A 20,000-nucleotide genomic window follows, 5' to 3' on the forward strand; every position below is an offset into this window, starting at 1 on the left:
AGCCAAACCTCAAAATGATAAAATAAGAAGAGTTTACTCGAGTACATCTAAGAAATGCATATACTTGCACTTGCAACATAAGCAGTTTGACAGGGGCTGCAATTATGACACAAGCCAGATGATGGAGTCAGCGAGTGAGAAAGTTCCAAATTCTGTACAGCACTTTTGAACAAAAGTACCCAATTTTAATGAATTATTTTAACAGTTTTGGTAGTTACAAAAACAGCAAAGAAAACAAGTTGGAGTAAAGTTTTTTTTTATTTTATTTTTTAAAAGACCCAATTTTGTTGAGTAATTACTCTCTCTTTTTGTGTGGGTGTTAAAGCAATCCAATGGGAAGATTGTTTGAATCACTGTTTTTCAACAGGTGGGTTTGAACCCAAAAGTGCGTCGCGGGCCTTTGCCTTGGTAAAATAATACTAAGAAGAAAAAAAAGAAAGTCAATTGCACTCCTTAACACTGGATCGCAACAATTATATTAATATGCCAGTATTAACAGTACTTAAAGTCCTTTTGTTTTTTCTGGTTATTTTGTTTTTTGAAAAAAGGTCAATATATTCTACTATATCTGCTTAGAACTTCACAATCTTTTTATCCCATAAATTTAAGAAGTTGCAATTCTTCTTGATCTGGGTGGCGGCTTGATTCTAGGGTGTAATATTGGTTCGTTAGTCAGACCAGTTGAGAACCACTGGTTTAAATCTGTACATTTTTGACCAAAATGTGTTTAGATATTACTCTATTTCTTTTTTATTTTTCATGCCGGTCTCACTTGCAAAGAGCCAACGGTGAAGCCGCCCATGTGATACCAGAAGACAAGGGTGCAATGTGGCCCCGTGGATGCGATGACAGGTGACTGGAGGTCGGCGCTGTGGCCATAGCCGCCGTTGGAGCTGTCGGCACACATGTACCAACCTTCCGGGCTCCCACTGCCGAACAAAAGTTTGGATAGTTGAGCTTGGTAATGTACGACAATAGTCAAATCAGATTCAACCAACAAGCTCATCAAAGACAACATGAGGGACAAGAACAATCACACGCGGACTTTTTATAGAATGCAGTCAAACAGGAAGAAACCTGAAGATCATTCCATTGAAACATACCTCTTAACTGGCAATTACCTTCAACGTGGTTTACATCATCAATTTGGCATGCCTTCCAAGTCGTGCAAGCAGCAGGGATTTTTTTTTTCTTTTTTAGTTGTTGAGTATTATTTCCAATATATTATGGCCTTTACTTCATATGAAATTTGCCTTTATTTTCTAATGTATTTTCTATGAAGGATTATAAGGCATATTTACTTTTAATTCCATAGAAATGGTGTCACCTTACTACATTTCATACGTCATTTAATTACCAAAGCCGGATTTCAAGAATCTTACATGTCTTCATAACTGTCGGGTAATTAGCGCCTTGCCTTACGAGGGTTGGATGGATGCTGGACTTGCATGCTTGAGTAATGATCGCAACTCAGTTTCCAAGCAATATAAAACGGCGGTACATGATCAACATTGACAAAGATTCCAACCTGAACTACACTTAGGCAAAACTCGATTCAGCGTGGTGAGTAATTTTCAATTATTTTGTGCTTTCAATAGTTACAAGTTTTAATTTAAGAGTTAAAGCAAATATAAAGATTGTCCCTTTTTCACAGGAAATATTACACCGTAAGCCATTGCAATGACGATGAAAACTCTCATTTGTGGAATTCTACTCGGTAAATAATCCAAAGAAAATATTCTGATTTGAAGTTTTATTCCATTAAGAATCTTTTGTTGATCAAATTAAAGGAATCCTCATCAAAGGAAGTTCACAACATTATGGCAATAGCAGACAGCTCCTTCAGACCACTGATGGAACGAACCTGACAACCCTTGATGCCAACACAACTACGGTCGCCAGTGGAACCAACTCTGGCACCTACTCATTATATTATACTCAGGTTTTACTACTTCTGATGCTCATTGTGCAACTCGTAATTAATAAACATTTCTGAAAAATAGGTTTGAAATTGTAATAAAGTAGTAAAATATCCTGATTTTTTTCTATACATAGTATATAGGGGTGGCCAAGCTTTTTCATCCAACCCGCCAAACTAAAATGGTCAAAATGTATAATAACAATATATATAATAGTAAATAAAGTACAACAAATGAAAGTTTTTTTTAGTGCCAACTGTCCCCATTGTCGCTTGTGCACATACAACTAAAATACGACTACAAAAATACGACAAAACAGACATTTAGAGCTTAAAAAAGTGACTAAACATATTTTTTTGCTTTAATTCTGAAAAGAAAAAGAAGTTTGGAAATACTACAAAAAGACTACTATAGTAATACTATAATACAAAAATACTGCTATAAAAATATTACAAAAGAAATACCGGTACTACAAAAATGCTACTATGGAAATACTACAAAAATACGATAAAATATTTTTTTAAAAACTACCAAAAATATTACTATCGACATACTAAGTAATTTAACACAAATACTGCAAATATCTGACTAGGAATGCTCAAAAATACAAAAAAAATAAAAATACCCCAACAGTAATGATATGATACAAAAATAGTATAAAATATTATGTAATATAATGACAGGAAAAACTACTAAAATACTACTACAGAAATATTTTGAAAGAAATACGATAAAAATACAACTACAGTAATACTACAAAAATACTACAAAAGAAATAATACAACAATTCTACAAAAATAGTACAAAAACAAAATTATAGCACTACTAGAAATATAACTACAGTAATACTACAAAACCAAATATCAGATTAAGTGTTTAAAACAGGGACCTTAAATTTGATTTTGCTTTAACTGTGAGTGTTTCAAAACCAATTTGATGAGACTAATCTATTTAAGCACATACAATAAATATAACATGTCTTGCATGTATATTTATTCATAAATTAAAAAAAAGGGGTAAGTCTCCAGGATCAGCCTCTCGGCCTAATTTCTTAACCCAATGCGGCCTGTGACTCCAAATAGTTGCCCAACCCTATGATACACTCACAGGGTGTGGTCGGCAACAGGACGATGATAATGCTCTCCGGTGTGAATGCTCTCCCCTTGGTCAGGAGCCCATTGAAACGCATGCATAGACGCCAGGGGAGAGGCTACAGTCTCCCAGCCGCACATTTTACCACCTTCAAAATCGCACTGCTCAGCCACTGGAAGAGAATACAAAGACAGCATTCAGGGAGTAGCTCAGATTTTTTTCAAACGTCGTCATCGTTATTTTCACCGCAGTCTCTTTCATCATATCCGTCCGAGCAATCATGCCTGAAGTCACAGACTTTGTCGCCTGCGACACACTCGCCGACTATGCCGCAAGCAAACTCCCCTTGAGGGCAACGGTGGGGCTGAACCGAGGGGGCCGGTGTGGTCGCCACGGGTTTGGTGGTATTCGCCTCGGGGAGCTCACCTTTCTCAGCAAATGATCATCTTTAACTCTCAGTCGCGATGGACAAACTGACCTTGCAGGCGTACCTTCATGCGGAATGCAGCCCAGGAAGGAGAGGTCGTCTATGGCGATGTCCCCGTGGAAATCATCCCCCACTGTACCTTCGATGACGATCTAACCACAAGGGAAAGAGTACAACTTTTTGCATCTGAGTGAGAAAATATGGAGCTAGTTACAAGATTACAAACAGGAAAGTGTGAAAAAATTAAAATGACATATTTGCAGGTTTTGGGATTTTCTCTATATACAGTAGTTTTATTATCCATTTGTATTCCAAGGTATGTTTTATAAAAAGAGAACTACAGGAAATGGGTTGAATACAAATTACAATTACACTACAATTAAAGTAGTGTCCAAATGTGATGCCATTGGCGACAATAGACCTCAAAAAATACATGTAATTGTATATAAAATATTTAAGAGGTATAAAAAAAATTGCTTGAATTAAAGTACAGCATTTAAGTCAGGAAAATTTACATATATATATATATCTCATCTCATCTCATTAGCCGTACAGAAATCTTTTTGAAATATGACAAAAATATATTATATGAAATATAAATGATAATAAAATAAATACATACTTTGAAATAATATATAAAATGAACATTTAGTATTTTTCTAAATGTGTTTTACAATTGATAGGATAATTTAAGTTCATATATGATTAACTTGTTTACTTTTTGTTTTTCGTGAAAATATATTGATGTAATTATACTTTTGCCTTAAATTAAATGTGTTGTACGAGCTATATAAATGAATGCTATTGTTTTCTTTTAAAACAATTAATTTAAGGTCATTTTAGCTCTAAAGAACCAATGTTTTTTTTTTAAATATTTTTTCATATTTCATATTTTTATATTTATATTTTAATTCATTTGTGTTATTGTGCTGTTTGGTTTTGAATATTATAGTTTTATATGACATTTTGCCCAAAGGTTATACACAAGATGCTATTTCTAATAAATGGTGTCTGGCCGTCTACATGCAAATACAAACAGCCATGGAGTTAATGCATTTACCAATGACTTCCTGTTTCCATTAATGATTCCAACCTTGACGGAGGAGAAATCTATACAGTCAGTGTTGTCACAGAAGAACGTGCACCAAATGACCTATTTAGTATTTCCAGGCAGTCTCCTATCTGAGTACTAACCAAGCCCAAACCTGCTTGACTTCCTAAGATTGGGCTTTATGTAGGGTGGTATGGCCGTAAACAGATCAAGTATATGGCAAAAGACTACTTTGGGCGGGTGCGCCTTATATTCTAGTGCGCCTTATAGAGCGTAAATCACGGTAGTAATGAACTTACAAAAACTGCACATTATTGTACCTTTTATAAAATGTTTGTGCACATGGAAAATGAAGAGTAGGACCCTTACCTGGAAAGGTCGAGCGCTGGTGAGGTAAAGAGTCTTCCTGTGCCAAAAGTTCCCCTGGTCTCCATACCCAACCCACAGCAACTGTCCTCGCCCAGTCGCCGTGGTCCTAAGGTAAACGGCGAGGCAGAACACGTGCGATCCGAACATGTGATAGTGAAAACGGAACACGCATGGGTGGCGCGGGTCGAAAGGGTCCTGGCCCCGTCTGTGGGTGGGCTGAAAGACCCGACTCAGCAGTACCGCCGTGTCCTTGAACTCCTGAGGGATTGATGACTCAATGTAGAGGTAATGGCCGTGCCTGGTGCCCAGCGTGTGGTCCTTCCACGGCCCTGTGTTGAAGGACGGGGTAGGGCCTCGGGTGCGGGTCCAGTCAAAAACATCGCCGGCACCGTTTTTTTCCTGTTTCCAGTTGCACAGGCCCTGCTCAAAGTTGCACTGCAGCTCAGGGGCTGTGAAAAGAAAAATACAGCTAAACAAGATCAACTAGGGTGGTCTTTGTTATAGAAATATTGATTTTTCATCAACGAAGGCCTGAATATGGTGTGAAACTAGGAGAAAAAACTTCCTGTTAAGTTTCATTTTGATCAGACATATTTAAAAGGTAACCCACGGCCATTTTAGTCCTTATATTGACATTTGCACGTGACATCAAGTTGCCTTTCCTGGCAGAATGTGAGCCATGACGGACGGCAGAGGCACTTGTGCGCACAGCAATTGAGTTGAAATAAAATACCAATAACCACCACAAAGAAAAACGTATTATGATGGTGATTTATTGCTGTGCCATAAGGCAAGGATCTTAGCCAGATTTGAAATGTTATTATGTCCGTTTTGATGACGACAGAAGACGGCGATGTTTATATGCATTATCAAGGAGGGACTCGCAGCCCTCAAATTATTCCAGGATTTGCGCAGAGCATTTTTTAAAAGGTACGTTTGATGTATTTTTGATTCATTTTATGTTAAGTAAGCACGAATGTTGTGGCTAACTTCGAGTCCCTAGTAGAAGTATCTCACACCCCTTTACATGAGAGCGCACTCGTGTTTTCCTACGCTTCTTAGCACTGCATTCCAACAGAACAAGTGTCACTATTGTAGTCTGTAATATGTGTTCATTAAGGAATATTGATTGGCGTAATTACTACAAAAATGAGTACGCATTTGTGTGAAGGGGGGGAGATTCCGCAGGCAACCAGAAATAGCGATAAGTCACGCCAAATACACTCAAGATAGCTACAGCAGCTGAAATAAAAATGATAAACAATTAAGTAGTTTTCGGTTACAGTCAATTTGAGATTTGATGATAAAACATATTAGCATACACAGCTGACGTTAGTGTCTTACCTTTGCAATAAATAATGAGGTGCCTCCCCGCGTCAGTGAGCAAAGCGTACCGGTATCCCAACCAGCAAGAAAAACTGGTAAGCTCCCAGACTTGTATAAGCTTTTGGATCGGCACCAGTGTATGGGAATACTTCATTGACAATACAGTGGTAGAGATGGTGAGGACTGTAGTAAGGCAGATTGGACGATTTGTTTAGATGTTTGGATATGTAAGGAGGAAGACTGTCTAGGTTGGTAGTTAGCATTGCTTATACGATCCTCAGTTTTTCTATATAGCCAGACTTGTGCTTTCCGACTAGGTGCCACAACTTATCTGACAGCTGGTACGACTAGCCGTTGCCAACGGTCTCTAATAGAACAGCTTTTTTGTTGCTGTTGTCTGCGGTTACTGGCCTCGTCCACTGTTTACTACGGTTTACCACCGTCCGTCATGGTGTCGTCAAGTGGTTAAGTCACGTGTGTGCAAAAGGTCAATCAATATAGGGGGAATTTCCAGAAATAATATTTTGACGAGCCAAAGCCTAAATATGGTGTGAAACCATGAGAAAACACATCTCGTGACGTTTCAGATGGATTGAATATATTTAAAAGTTGCCACAGGGCCAATTGGGCTCATTAATATAAGCAATCAGAGCTGTGCTTTAAAAATCACATTTTAAAAGTGCATTTCTGTGGTAAACTGTATTTTAGAACATTTTGTTTATTGATGATTTTGTTCCAACTCAGTTTTAGATGTTATTTGGTGAAAAGTATGGCGACTGTGAATCCTTCAAGGAAAGCTACGGAAGCCTGGCTCATTGTTTTCCATGGAGATCTTGACCTTCACCCAAATTAAGAACACGTCCTCCACCACTAGGCAAGCTTGCCTCCTTGACTGTCTTCTTTTCTTGATAGTGGAAGTGAAAGAACCGACTCAGTACTTCCCTCAGGGAGGGCAGTTGCTTTCGCATTATCAGCTGAGGGTTTAACTGGCCGATAAGCCAGAATGGCGTCGCTTACCTGATTGTATTCACAGTCGCCTTACTTTTGATTCCATTACTTGGCTCGGCCCAAATAACATCTGAAACTGAGTTGGACCAAAACTATCGATAAATAAAATACAATACCAAAATACAGTTAACCACACAATTGTGACACACGTGTTTTTTCAATGTTTTACACCCTATTCGAGTCTTTGAACCAAAATTTATAATGCACTTTAAAACATTTTTTTAAGCACAGCTCTGATTGCTTGTATAATCGGGTCAAATTGGCCTTTGGGCACCTTTTAAATATCTGCAATTCATCCGAAACATCACAAGTGTTTTCTCACGGTTTTACACCATATTCAGGCCTTTGGTTGTGGAAAAATTTCTTGTGGAAATTTACCACCGCAATACAGTATCTACCCATGAAGTTATATAAAAGCTTTAAAAATCCCACACACAGCAGCCATTCTCATCAGAACCATCCCCGCAGTCGTCTACTAAGTCGCATAGGAGCAGTCGCTCCACACACGCCCGGGTGTGGATGCAGTGGAAGTGTGTCTGTGGCAGGCACTCGTCAACGGCTGGCGGCATGGAGCAGTTGTGGAAGGACACGTCGTCCAGGGTGGAGAAGCCGTCAAACACTCCCAAGCTTATTTTAGCAAGCGCGATCTGGAAGGGGCGCGTGATGCGGCCCAGCTGCACGCTGACATGGTTCCAGCGGCTTCCCTGGTCATACAAGGTCCTCCATATGAGAGTGTTATTTTGGACTCCCCGGACCCGGAGGTACATGTCGGCGGCCCCAACTGATATGCCTGAGTTGTAGTGCCTGAAAAAGGAAAAAAGGGACAGAATCTATATTTCAAAATCACTTGGCTCCAAAAGAACCCAATTCCGGTCAACAGTGGACCAATCCTTTACGTGTGTTAATTTGACAGAACTTTGTTGGCTGATTTACAGAGTGCTGAGAGTATAATTCATACGTTTGTTACCTCCCACCTTGATTACTGTAATGTAGACTTCTCCTGTCTCCCGATGTCTATCAAAAGTTTGCAGATAGTATAAAATACTGCAGCGAGGCTTTTGACTAGGACAAGAAAGTTCGATCACGTGACCCCAATTTTATCTGACCTGCACTGGCTCCCTGTCAGTTTAAGATGCGATTTTAAGGTTCTGTTAGTATCATCATTTTGCATGGACTTGCCCCCTCATGTCTATCTGATTTAATTATGTACCCCATATGTTTCTGCTCAGAGCCCTCGCCAGGAAAATATTGTTCTACTTGTGATCCCAAGAGCCAAAAAGAAATCTCAGGGTTTCTTTATTTTCCTTATTCTAAGGTTTTGTAGTTTTTCCTTGCCCTCGTTCAGGTTTTAGATCAGGGGATCTTGTTATGGTGGTCTGTGACATTTTCTGATTGTGGGCTAAACAAACAAACATGACTTGATCTGTAAGCTGTACAATAAATCTTGAACTGGGAAGGTTTTTTTGTAATAATTTAGTTTTGTTTTTGAACTAGTTTTTGTTGGACTGATCTCGTCTTGCCCATTTCGGCTCTAATCTAGATCGTCTTGGTCACTAGTAGCAGATGACAACGTCATCGTAGATTGATAAAAATATTGTGGTGCACAAGCAAATGTTATCAAGCATTTGTTTGGTAAATAAAATAAAATTGTTTACACAAATTATCTTTATTTTCATTCTAAAAAGTCTCTTTTCCTGTGTTTGTATGGTTCCTTTTATTTGGCCCCAAACCGAAGGTCAATTATTTAAATTAAAAATGGCTGGCTTGTATAAAAATAAGTCCCTCCAAAATAAGCTTAAAACCAACCCAAAATATTGGGTCTTTATTTTTCAACAAAAAAACAAGAAAGTTGAATCCAATCAATAGTCCAAAAGATAAATTTTTCTACCCAATGGTTTTTAAAAACTGGCAAAAAAGGGGAGTACGATACACATTTTTCCCCAACCGCATACAGATGAATTAATACAAACTACCCATAAATGGGGCCGGTATTTTCAAAATGACCAAAATTTGTTTTTGTTTTTTTTCTACAAAACAGACCGGAAAGTTGGAATTTAAGTTGGGTTATTTTTGACCCAATGTTTCTTAGTGAAAGTAGCTAAAAAGAAAGAAGACACAAATTCACCCTACCAGAAGGTCATGGTGCATCCGGAGGCCGACTGCTGGAACCATGGTCCTCTGAGAACTGCTCTCGGATAAAGACTGCTGCTATTCTTCAGTATGAACATAAAGTGACCTGTCGTGGAACAAAAATCCAACTTTAAAGAGAACCTCCATATCTTTTGCGTGGCGTTTTTTAATGCTCTATTGACAAATATATTTTAGATTCAAACCTTTGACGTACCATCTGTGCTGTTACTTGAGTGGTCCAGTGGCGGAGGCCGACCATAATACTCCGGGGGCACGTCGGCTGACGAGCCCCTGACCCAGTCAAAACCGTCACCAAGGGTGAGTTCGTACCAGCCGCACGAGCCATTCTCAAAGTCACACGTTGAAGCTGGACAAAGAATTGATGAAACACCCATCAAATCTATGTATCTGTTTGTATTGTAGATCCCTGGGATACAGCGACCCCGCTATAAGACCAGGGTTTGTACACAGTCTTAATTTTCCTCATGCTGAGGTTTTTGAGTTTGTCCCTTCCCTCGTGTAGGTTTTACATCAAGGGATGGTGCAATGGTAGTCTGTATTCTGTACAATGTTTTCAGTACTATTGAAAAAAGAAATCCAGTGTAAATCATGTATTTAGCAGGTGCACAAATATATCTGCATTACATATATGTGATTTTTAAATCTTGTGAATTTATCATTATATTTGATTTTTAGGTTTTAACTAAATTGTGAATACATTTGTGGATCTTAACAATGTCTATGTAAATATTTTTGGGAAATCCTCTTCCCATATAGGTGTTGGGTAAAATAACAGTTTTATGTGTGTGGAATATTGTTATTACCGGTGGGCTTACTGTATTATGAAATAAAAAAACAATAACCAAACGCTCTTACGGCAATTTCGTTCGTCATCTCCTTGGGGACATTGTTTTGAGAAGTCACACACTTTGTGCCCCTCTATGCACGGCCCATCACCCTCGCAAGCGTACCAGGTCGAAGGACAGGTTCTTGTAGTGGGAAGCACACTTAGTACTGAAACTGTAACAAAAAAATATGTAATAATACATTTTATGAGGCAGGAACAGCATATTTTATGTCAGTACCTGGTACACAATGGACACTAAAGGAAACATCATCGATGGCCACCACCTCTGATTTGTCACTTTCTGCAGATATAGTTCCTTCAATTACCACCTAGCAAACAAAAACACGGTTTCTTGTTTCATCCCTGTTAGTTTTGTTTTGGAAATTATATTGCATGCAACGACAAAGTCCACCGAGCAGGTTTATCTGCAATTCTGGATCTTTATGACCCGCCATTTATGATGTGTCTCATGGGGGAGGGGGAACTGGAAGCAGCAAGGCGCAATTATTGTTTCTTTATTTTTCCCTACATTGGATGTTTATTCATAATATTGCTTTATATTGTACATATTTATAGGCCTTTTTTGTATTTTTGGACTGTACAAGACAAACACATATAATATTAAAACAAAAATGTAAAACACCTTTTAGAAATGAAAAGAATAATAATATAAAGAGATAGCCTACATATGTTATAGACAGCTATATTTTATCAGGGGTGTTCAAATTTTCAGACAGCAGGCCAGATTTGGTAAGCTGAGTTAGGGCTGACTATTCAGCCTGGCATTCTTTGAAAAATCTTTAATGAATTTACCCTCCGTAAAAGGTTTGCTGTGTTTGGCTATCTGCGTCATGACCTTTTGGCTTGCCTTTGTAGCATTTTCATTTGATACGCAGGGTCTTCTGAAAAAGCGCTCCGGTGCCGTTAAAACAGCTTCCAGTTACTTCACCTTTTCACCACGTTCGTTTTTAGTTAGCTTCCGATCAGCGTGTTTTGTCTGGCATTGCCTCTTGATATTATATTCTTTAAAAAAACAGCCACAGTCTTTTGGCAAATTAAGCAGACGCAATTGTTTTGGATTTCGCTGAAAAAATACTCCAATTTCCACTTGTCCTGGAAACGCCGGCCCTCACAGTAAACTTTCTTTTTTTAATTTTATTTACAGTTGCCATGACGGGAAAGGGGTGGGCTAAAATTCACTCAGAAAGCCAAGGTCAAAGTGGCCAATGGGCTACTGCCATTATCTGGTAAAATGGTGATTTTTTTTTTTTTTGTACAAATTTATGTTAGACTGCAGTCAACATTACTGGCAGAGGCTGCTGGCCAATAAAAAAATGATCACGGGCCAGACATTGGATTTGCCTTTATTATATAAACAGATGACAACCTTTGATTATACTGAAAACACACAAAAAAATTAAAATCATACTCACATGAAAAGTGCTGTTGCATGAAAACCGGACGAAAGCTTGCTGCCATGTTTCCGCCGGAGCGGAACTTTTCCACAACACTGTGGGCTGTGAAATTGGACCTGTTTCCAGCAGAACCTCAAGCGCCCCATGTTGGGCTCGGATGTGATGGTAGAAGCTCATCTGACAAAGACAGGCGTGAACAGTGATTACATTCAGAAAATAATATGCTATCAAATGAAAGGTAAACAGAGGTGCCATTTTGATAAATGTTAGCAAGTAGCTTAATCATTTTCCTTGTTCCTTTTTAGCACACGATTTTGGTTACACTACAACCTTTAATGGACAAATGATACACACTGTCCGTCTAAAATAAAACTTATCTAATTACCATAAGCACACATTTTCAGTTGCACTACACAATAAAATTACCTTTAATGGTCAAACGATACGCACTGGCCCTTTAAAAGAAAACTTCTAATCACCATAACTCAGTTACAAAGCATATATTTATAAAACAATCAACATATAGGTTAATATAAGATAAAATGTCTATTCTAAATTGTATTTTCTTATCTGATTCAACATGATCACAAAAGAAAAATATTTGGTTATCTAGATAAAGCACTTTCTATTTTTTTCCTGCCCTCTCTTTCATCTCCTCCACAAACTTCATAATAAGAAAAAAATAAAGAGATAATAATTTCTATCCATTTCTCATCTTTATGTTTCTTAATCCGGCTCCTGAAATTATATTTATTGTTACCTGGCATGTGTTACTAGGTTTAAACATTGGACTTCTTAGCTGTGCGGCAGAATCTTGTCCAATTGTTGGCACCAGGGACAGGAAATGTGCTAGAAAATGTAAGACCCCATGAAAGTATTCACATATTAAAAGAATCTGGCAGCAATTATTTAAAGTCCATCTAGGATGGTCTTGAACCTGATAGCTCGCCGGTGTGATCGCCATGAATGGGTGCAGCCGCCGTGGTTCTGTTCCAATGAGAAAACGCATGCGGCGGTTGGCTCAGGTCGCAGAAGCCATCCTCAAAGTTGCATCTGGAACCTGATAAGAAGAAAAATTAGTTCTTTCTGATGTGTCTGTTACATTACTTAAAGACTTTAACCCAGTTACAAAATGTTGTCGTGTTTTATTGACTCACATAGGCGCTCTTCGTCGCATTCCATGTAGTCGCAAGTGTCTCCATCTTCGCAAGGGAACTGCAAACTAAAATGAGAATCAACGAATAACCCCAAAGTTGAGGCCGCTAGCAGAATTCGCCGAAAGTCCCTCGACAACATTACGGGACCCACAAATGTTCACTACATGGCTATTTTGTGACTGTGTGCTACAGCCTGTCATAAAGTGTCATAAACTGCTTTTATGGCGTTGTGCTTGCTCTGTTGGTTAATTCAGGGACGAAATATTTTTCTTGTTGTAACGTTAATTTAAGACATACTTTCATTAATTGTATTTCAATATCTGTGAAATGGTGTCTATGTTGCCCAAAATTACCTGTAATGTACTGGGCTATCGGCTAACTTGTATGTTAATAACTATACTAACTACAGAGACAATGACGAATTTGTTTTAAAATACTGTAGCATTTTTTCCTCCAGCCCAACTGTCTAGAAAGTGTTGTTAATTTCCTCGCCTTAATAAAGACTCAAACATGTGATAAAAGCCAACACAATTTGATAAATGATATTCAAAGTTCTGTAAAATGGTATGTTGCTAATACTGTTACCATTTAGCTTACCTATTAATAAGATGGCCTACTATCGATATTCTGGCAAACTAACTTAAAAATATATAACTGTAGACAATATTGTATTAGTTTCCTCACCTTAATAAAGACTTAAACACATGATACAAGCCAACCTATGTTAATAAACCGTATCTTAATATTTTTGAATTTCCAGAACAGTTGTAATACACTATGATAAAATTTAACTTACACGCTGATAAACAGTCCATCAATAATTTGGCTAGCTAGCTTTAAAAGAGCACTTTTTACCCCTGGTTAATTGTCGACAATATCTTATTTTTTTTCTCGCCTTAATAAAGGATCAAAACATGTAACCCAAGCCCAAGCTCTTAAATAAATGGTATTTAATATCTGTGAAGTTGGAAATTGCCAAAGATCAGCTGTAATATGCTACTACCATTCAGTTTTCATGCTAATAAACAAACAGACTACTAATTGAGATTCTGTCTAACTAGCCTTAAAGAAAAACATTTTCCTGACAAACTAGTAAGAATGTATTGTTAGCAACCTCACCTTAAAAAATATGATGGCATTTACTTATTTTTGTAGCTGCTCATCAAACTGTGGGGTATGTTTTTACACACACAAAAAAAAAAACGGTTTCTCCAGCAATTGCTAAGCAAGCAGCTGGGTTAAGTAATGTGACGAATGAATGGTTTATTTGTATGTATTTTAAAATATATATATTTTGTTTTCTAATTGACACATCTTGTTTTAATCAATGTTATAGATATGCCAACTCATAAAGATGGAAACACACTAGACCTGGTTTTGACTCAAGGAGTTTTAACCTCAGATGTGACAGTGTTACAGTTTAATAATATTATCACTGATCATTATTTAGTTACATTTAAGGTACTGGCTAAATATTGTATTAAAAAAACTACAGGATTTAGCGGCTGCAATATTTGCCCTGGTACAGTTTCTGACCTCTCTGATCTTCTTCCAGTAGTAGTTGTGTTGTTTCCTTTATTTAAAGGTTCTATTGGCTCACTTTTGATTGATTTAATGCTGCTCTGGCTAGTGTCCTGGATGTCTTGGCGCCCCTACGGCATAAATCACGACCAAAAAGACTCATGTCTTGTTTTACTGAAAAAAACTTAGATAAAAAATAATAAATAAGACTGCAGGAAATCTGAACGAAAATGGCGAGCTACCAAGCTTGCGGTTTTCCTTCAACCTGGTGTGACAGCGCGTTGAAGTATAAAGCAGCCCTTGCCTCTGCAAAATCAGCCTTTTTTTTTTAAAGTGATTGCGACACAAAAGAATAACCCCAAAATCCTCTTCAACACTGTAGCATCGCTAATGAAGCAACAGATTCTTCAAGATAGTTCCATCTATTCCGCCGATGACTTTATGGTATTCTTTAATAAGAATCTGTGTACTGTTTGTTAATGCTTCATCCGTTGCAACCCGGTCATCCTTTTTCTTTTAGTTTTTCTTTTATTTATTTTTTGTACTTTAATCATTTAATATTTTATTTTTAACGTTATTGTTTGTCAATGCAACATCCATTTCAGCCTGGTTATCCTGGAAGGGGGATTACAACATGTCCGGTGCCTTCTCAGGGTTCCTTCACTTCCTCATGCTGAGGTTTTAGAGTTTTTCCTTGCCCTCATGTAGGTTTTAGATCAGGAGATGGCATAACAATAGTTTGCAAAAGTCTGTGGTCTGTGCACTCCTTTGAGATTCCTTGTGATTAAGGGTTATACAAATATATATGACTTGACTTGAAACAAAAAAATATGTATTGTTTTTGTATCCTACTCTACGGTAAAATAAAAACTAAAACACAAGCACATTGCATAATAAAACCCATGACAAAATTAATCTCACAATACTACGTGATCCGGTACAGAATTGTCACCTTGTTAAAACGCAAATGAATCAGTGCTGCAAGTTTAATGTGAAGGAAAAAAAATAAAATTATAAAAAAGGTGATAACTCACACTTTCACGAGTACGCCAGGAAGCAAATTGCATTATTTACAAGAACCCTTAGCCGTGAATTATGTGCGAGCAGGAAACAGACCCTAAACTGTAATATTGGAAACGCATATTTGTTAAGATGGAGGTGTGACATTTCTGTTTTAGGCGACGTGTAAAAATGATGGAACTCAATGTAGTTTTCTAAAAAGTAATAGTTTCATACTGAAATTATAAAGTAATATTTGGTCCTAAAAATGTCATATCAGAAGCACATTACGCAATTAACACTTTTGCATGAATAATAATAATAATAATAATAATAATAATAATAATAATAATAATAATAATAATAATAATCATCATCATCATCATCATACAATCTAAATTGGGAATAAATCTGTTTTTATTCCTACCAAAAGAAAATGACGAACAGGGGTAAAATGAATTGAGACGCCACCAACGTTAATGCATGAAAAATGATATGTTGCTTCCATCTAGCGGTCTTTTAGTTTTGACTTTAAACAAACTAAACAGTACTTGTATCTCGTTCATGATTGATAAAAATCTGTATTTCAAAATTAATTGTTATACTGCAAGTCTCCATCACAAAAATGTATTTTAAATTAAATGGCGTGCAAAGGCCAAAAAAAATCGGGAAATAAAACGTTTTGCAAACCTCTTGTTCTTTCAGAATGTTCTTTTTCTATCAACTTTAACGAATTATGACCCTTTTTGATTCAGCACCAATAAAACAAGCGATAATGAAAGAAAATACCAATATTTACTTTTGAGAACATGAATTTGGGGGAATTACCCATCCAAAAGTAAGTAAACAAGGATTTAGATTCGGGGTTACCAAGGTGGATCTCGGGGCACCAGGTATCCCCCGAAGAACACCTGGTAGCCCTCAAACTGGTCTGAAAATGTTTCATGTATGTAAATCATATGTATATGAATAAATGTGTAAATAACTCAGTGCTCAAATATAGTACAAAGTGGATATTTTAGTGATTGAGCCTATTTTAACCCGAATTCTAATGATCACAACCAGGAAATAATATATTGATAACTTCCATCCATCCATGTTTACCCGCTTATCAGGGGTCAGGTCGAAGGGGCATCAGCCTCTCTAGGGAAGCCCAGACCTCCCTATTCCCAGCCACTTCATTCAGCTCATTCGACAGGATCCCGAGGCGTTCCGATTCCATCTTAGAAACATAATCTCTCCAGCGTGTCCTGGGTCAACTTGATAGCTATGCATGTCAAATTGATAGATAGAGATAGATAGATACTTTATTCATCCCCGAAGGGAAATTCACATTTCCAGCAGCATCCCTGAGCTGAGAACAATACAATAATAAAGCAAAAACCGTGTTATATAGAATAACTAAATAGTGCTACACAGAATACATATTGCAATAAGATTCGGTAATTGCGCTAATCAGTAAGAAAAACAGGAGCTCTCGGCTTCAAAAAAGGTTGGTGAACCCTAAGGTAGATATTACAAAGGTCTACCCAAGAAATCTCACTATCATATGATACTTTCCACTCAGTTGTCAAATTCACTACGTATGTGCATACTTGTGTTGCAAGCTTTCAATATTTTTCTCCTCTTTGCAGCAAGTGAACGAAGCTCAAGGAATAGCTAGATGATTAAATATTTATAGATGACAAATCTTGTCAAATGTTAAAGGGAAACTGTGAATTATTTACTACTACATGTCACGGCACTGTATGGTGCAACGAAAATTGAGTGTTACAAAGCACAAGGAAGACATAATCTATGGAATCTCAAAATAACTAAACCCTATCATTTTTTTTGCTAAGTCTTTAGCAAGATGGTGGACAACCATGTCAGCTCCCTCTAGGTGAGCCTCATGCTATTTTGAATAAATACAAATGTTTTGACCTATGTATATTACAAAAATGCACATTTATGTAATTAACATGCATTTTTTGCTAATAATTCAATTTAATGATGTTTTTATATAATTAACCGTTGTCTTGCAGCTACGGGTACTCACAGTTAAGGATACCTTAACCACATCGGTCATTGAAGCATCAATAAGGACGCAACTCTGGACAGCTTTCAACACTGTTAATGGTTCCTGGTCCGTTTTTGAGTCGAGGCAAGGTTGGCACCAGTCCATTCTTTTATGCTGTTAGCCCAGTTCTTTTTCGGTCTTTCTCTCCTCCTGCGTACTTGGACTGTGCCCTGCAGAATGTTCTTGGCCAGTCCTGATAATCTTTTGATGAGACCATACCACTGAGGTTTCCGTCCGCGCACATTTGAAAACAGTTCTTTGTAGGGTACAATGTGCCCTCTGATGGTGTTGTACACTTTCAGAGGGCACATGGGCTAGTATATGTTGCCTAGAAGTTTCCTGTATCGTCGCCTTTCCATGGCCTGGATTTTCTTTTCCAGTTTGGTTGTGAGAGTTTTTGTTTCGCAAGCATAGAGGAAGATGGAAGTAGCCAGTGTTTGCATGAGTCTGATCTTTGATTTCCCTGCTATGTTCTTGTCCCTCCAGATGGGTTTAAGTCTGGCAAGTGCAGCTGTGCTTTGAGCTATCCTGGTCATGATTTCTGGTTCTGACCCCTCTTCTGCTATAACAGGTTCGAGATATTCAAATTTTGTGACAGGTCCTAGTTCTCTGTGGTGGATGTTGATGTTTGTGGTGATACCTTGGGGTTTGTTGGTCATTACTTTTTTTTTCCCATGCTGATTTCCATTCCAAACTGGCTTAAAGCTTTGTCCAGGCAATTGACCAGATCTCTGAGTTCCTGTTCGTTTACTGCCAATTTGGAAATATCATCAGCAAAACGAAGGTTAGTGATGCTGTGCCCCCCAGTACTGACTGTCCCTTCATATCGCTCCAGAGCTTCAGACATGATCCCCTCCAGGAAGATATTGAATAAAGTTGGAGAATGCAGCATCGTCTCACACTGACTGTCGTTTGAAACCACGCTCCAGTGATAACATTGATCAGTACCACACTGTTGGCATTAGCATACAGTTGTTCAGTAGTCTAAACTAGGTTCTGGCCCATGTTGTACTTCCCCATGGTGGCCCATAGTGCGACTTACCATACTCTGTCAAACACCTTCTGGAAATAGACAAAAGCTTGAAAGAGTTTTTATTGTGTTATTGAAATTTCTCACATAGGTTGCGTGGATTAAAAATCTGTTCTGTGGTCTATCTTCCCTCCCTGAAACCTTCCTGTTCTTCTGCTTGGCTGTTTTCAGCCCCAGGCTTTGGTCTCTTCAGCAGGACCTTTTGCATAGCTTTACTTGCATGGCTGATGAGATTGATTGTAGTTGGAGCATACTTGAAGGTTTCCTTTATTTGGTAGCCTATTTACTGGTGATGATATCCATGCAGATGGCCACCATGCTTTTTGCGAGATCTTTCTGCAAATATTTGCCAAGATGTCGCTAGTTTGCTCACCACCTTATCGTATGAGTTCTAATGGGATGTTGTCGATTCCTGGAGACTTTCTGTTCTTCGGCGAATTAATTGCTGCCTTTACTTCTTCTCTGAGGATATGGAAGTCGGCATTTTCCACTGGGCAGGAATTCTTAAGGACCTCGGGGTTTAAATGTGTTGGGTGGATGATAGAGTATGGAGCAATATTTTGTCCATCTCTTCATGGTCTCATTTTGTTAAATTAGCTTATTCCCTGCCTCATTTTGAATACCGCTGACTTTTGCTTGTTTTGATTTTTTTGGAGGAATTTTACAATCTGAAAGGCTTTCTTTGGATTGTTCTTGTTGAAGTACTCTTCTAACTCTGAGCATTGGTCTACAATCCATTTGACTTCTGCCTCTCTCAAGCTTTTTTATAATTTTCTTGTTGGCTGCTCTTGGCCACTCCTCCAAGGCCGTTTCTTCCATTCTTTAGTTCTCGCCTCGTGTCGCACTGTTGGAAATTTTCACTTGATACCCACGGCTTTATCTTTTTATTCTTTTTGTACAATTTCTTTTTCTGCTTCAATCATTGTCTCTAAGAACTTAATGGTCAGGGTTTCATTGTGTTCGTCCAAAGCGAACAAAAGGAGCAAACTTCCCGCTGATAAGGCCTGGAAGCTCTTGAACACCCGTAGGTCTTTCAGTCGTCCAAGGTCAAACTTGATCTGTGGGTTCTGTGACTTCTTGACCTTCTGGATGAGACCGTGAAAAAGCTGATCATGACCAGGTCGTAATAGAATCCCACGTCGGCACCTGGCCATATACGCGTCAAATAATACAGTACATGTATTCCCTTTAAATGGACAGTATGCATTATTTTGTATGAATTATATTGCGCCTAATTGGGGTAATTAAAAACTCAAAACATTGGTCTGATAGTTAAGGTATTTTTGCTTAATATTCAAATCCATGTTGTTGGGTTTTTACATTGAATAAACGTTTATCGTAGCACAAGGAGGCACTCAATATTACACACCATCCCTTTAAACCTAACCTGCCCTTTTATTCAGGAAAAAATTTCAGAAAACGCTATAATTCTGGGGATGCTTGGGTTTAATTTGTGGGTGCTCGAGCATCCCCAAAACGATCTAGTTACGCACCATGCCGATGACTACTAGGTATAGATTCTGCAAAATACAAATTTCTCCACCTGCAAATATTTATAATCATTACCAATGGTATGATCATTCATGTATTTTTGCCCATGATTCAAATCAATGTATTAAGATCTTTTGTACCATTAGGATGCACTAAATG

The 20,000-nt window shown here is 38.0% G+C and overlaps 1 protein-coding gene across 1 annotated transcript in view; it reads right to left on the reverse strand.

Moving 5' to 3' along the window:
- Positions 1-19,504, reverse strand: part of malrd1 (MAM and LDL receptor class A domain containing 1) — a 43,629-nt gene extending 24,125 nt beyond the window's left edge. The window contains exons 1-16 of the mRNA XM_088322861.1: positions 19,339-19,504; positions 16,132-16,192; positions 12,742-12,806; positions 12,522-12,644; positions 12,345-12,433; positions 11,603-11,761; positions 10,408-10,498; positions 10,199-10,342; positions 9,537-9,689; positions 9,323-9,428; positions 7,629-7,996; positions 4,859-5,307; positions 3,503-3,590; positions 3,258-3,437; positions 3,027-3,183; positions 773-929 (exon numbers count right to left, since the gene is read on the reverse strand). Coding sequence (XP_088178987.1) covers positions 773-929; positions 3,027-3,183; positions 3,258-3,437; positions 3,503-3,590; positions 4,859-5,307; positions 7,629-7,996; positions 9,323-9,428; positions 9,537-9,689; positions 10,199-10,342; positions 10,408-10,498; positions 11,603-11,761; positions 12,345-12,433; positions 12,522-12,644; positions 12,742-12,806; positions 16,132-16,192; positions 19,339-19,504 — 2,556 coding nt within the window. The remainder of the gene's footprint in view (positions 1-772; positions 930-3,026; positions 3,184-3,257; positions 3,438-3,502; positions 3,591-4,858; positions 5,308-7,628; positions 7,997-9,322; positions 9,429-9,536; positions 9,690-10,198; positions 10,343-10,407; positions 10,499-11,602; positions 11,762-12,344; positions 12,434-12,521; positions 12,645-12,741; positions 12,807-16,131; positions 16,193-19,338) is intronic.
- Between the last annotated feature and the right edge of the window lie 496 nt (positions 19,505-20,000).

The sequence above is a fragment of the Urocampus carinirostris genome, chromosome 18 (assembly GCF_059441175.1).
Source record: "Urocampus carinirostris isolate Australia breed hairy pipefish chromosome 18, RoL_Ucar_1.0, whole genome shotgun sequence".
Taxonomy (NCBI): Eukaryota; Metazoa; Chordata; class Actinopteri; order Syngnathiformes; family Syngnathidae; genus Urocampus; species Urocampus carinirostris.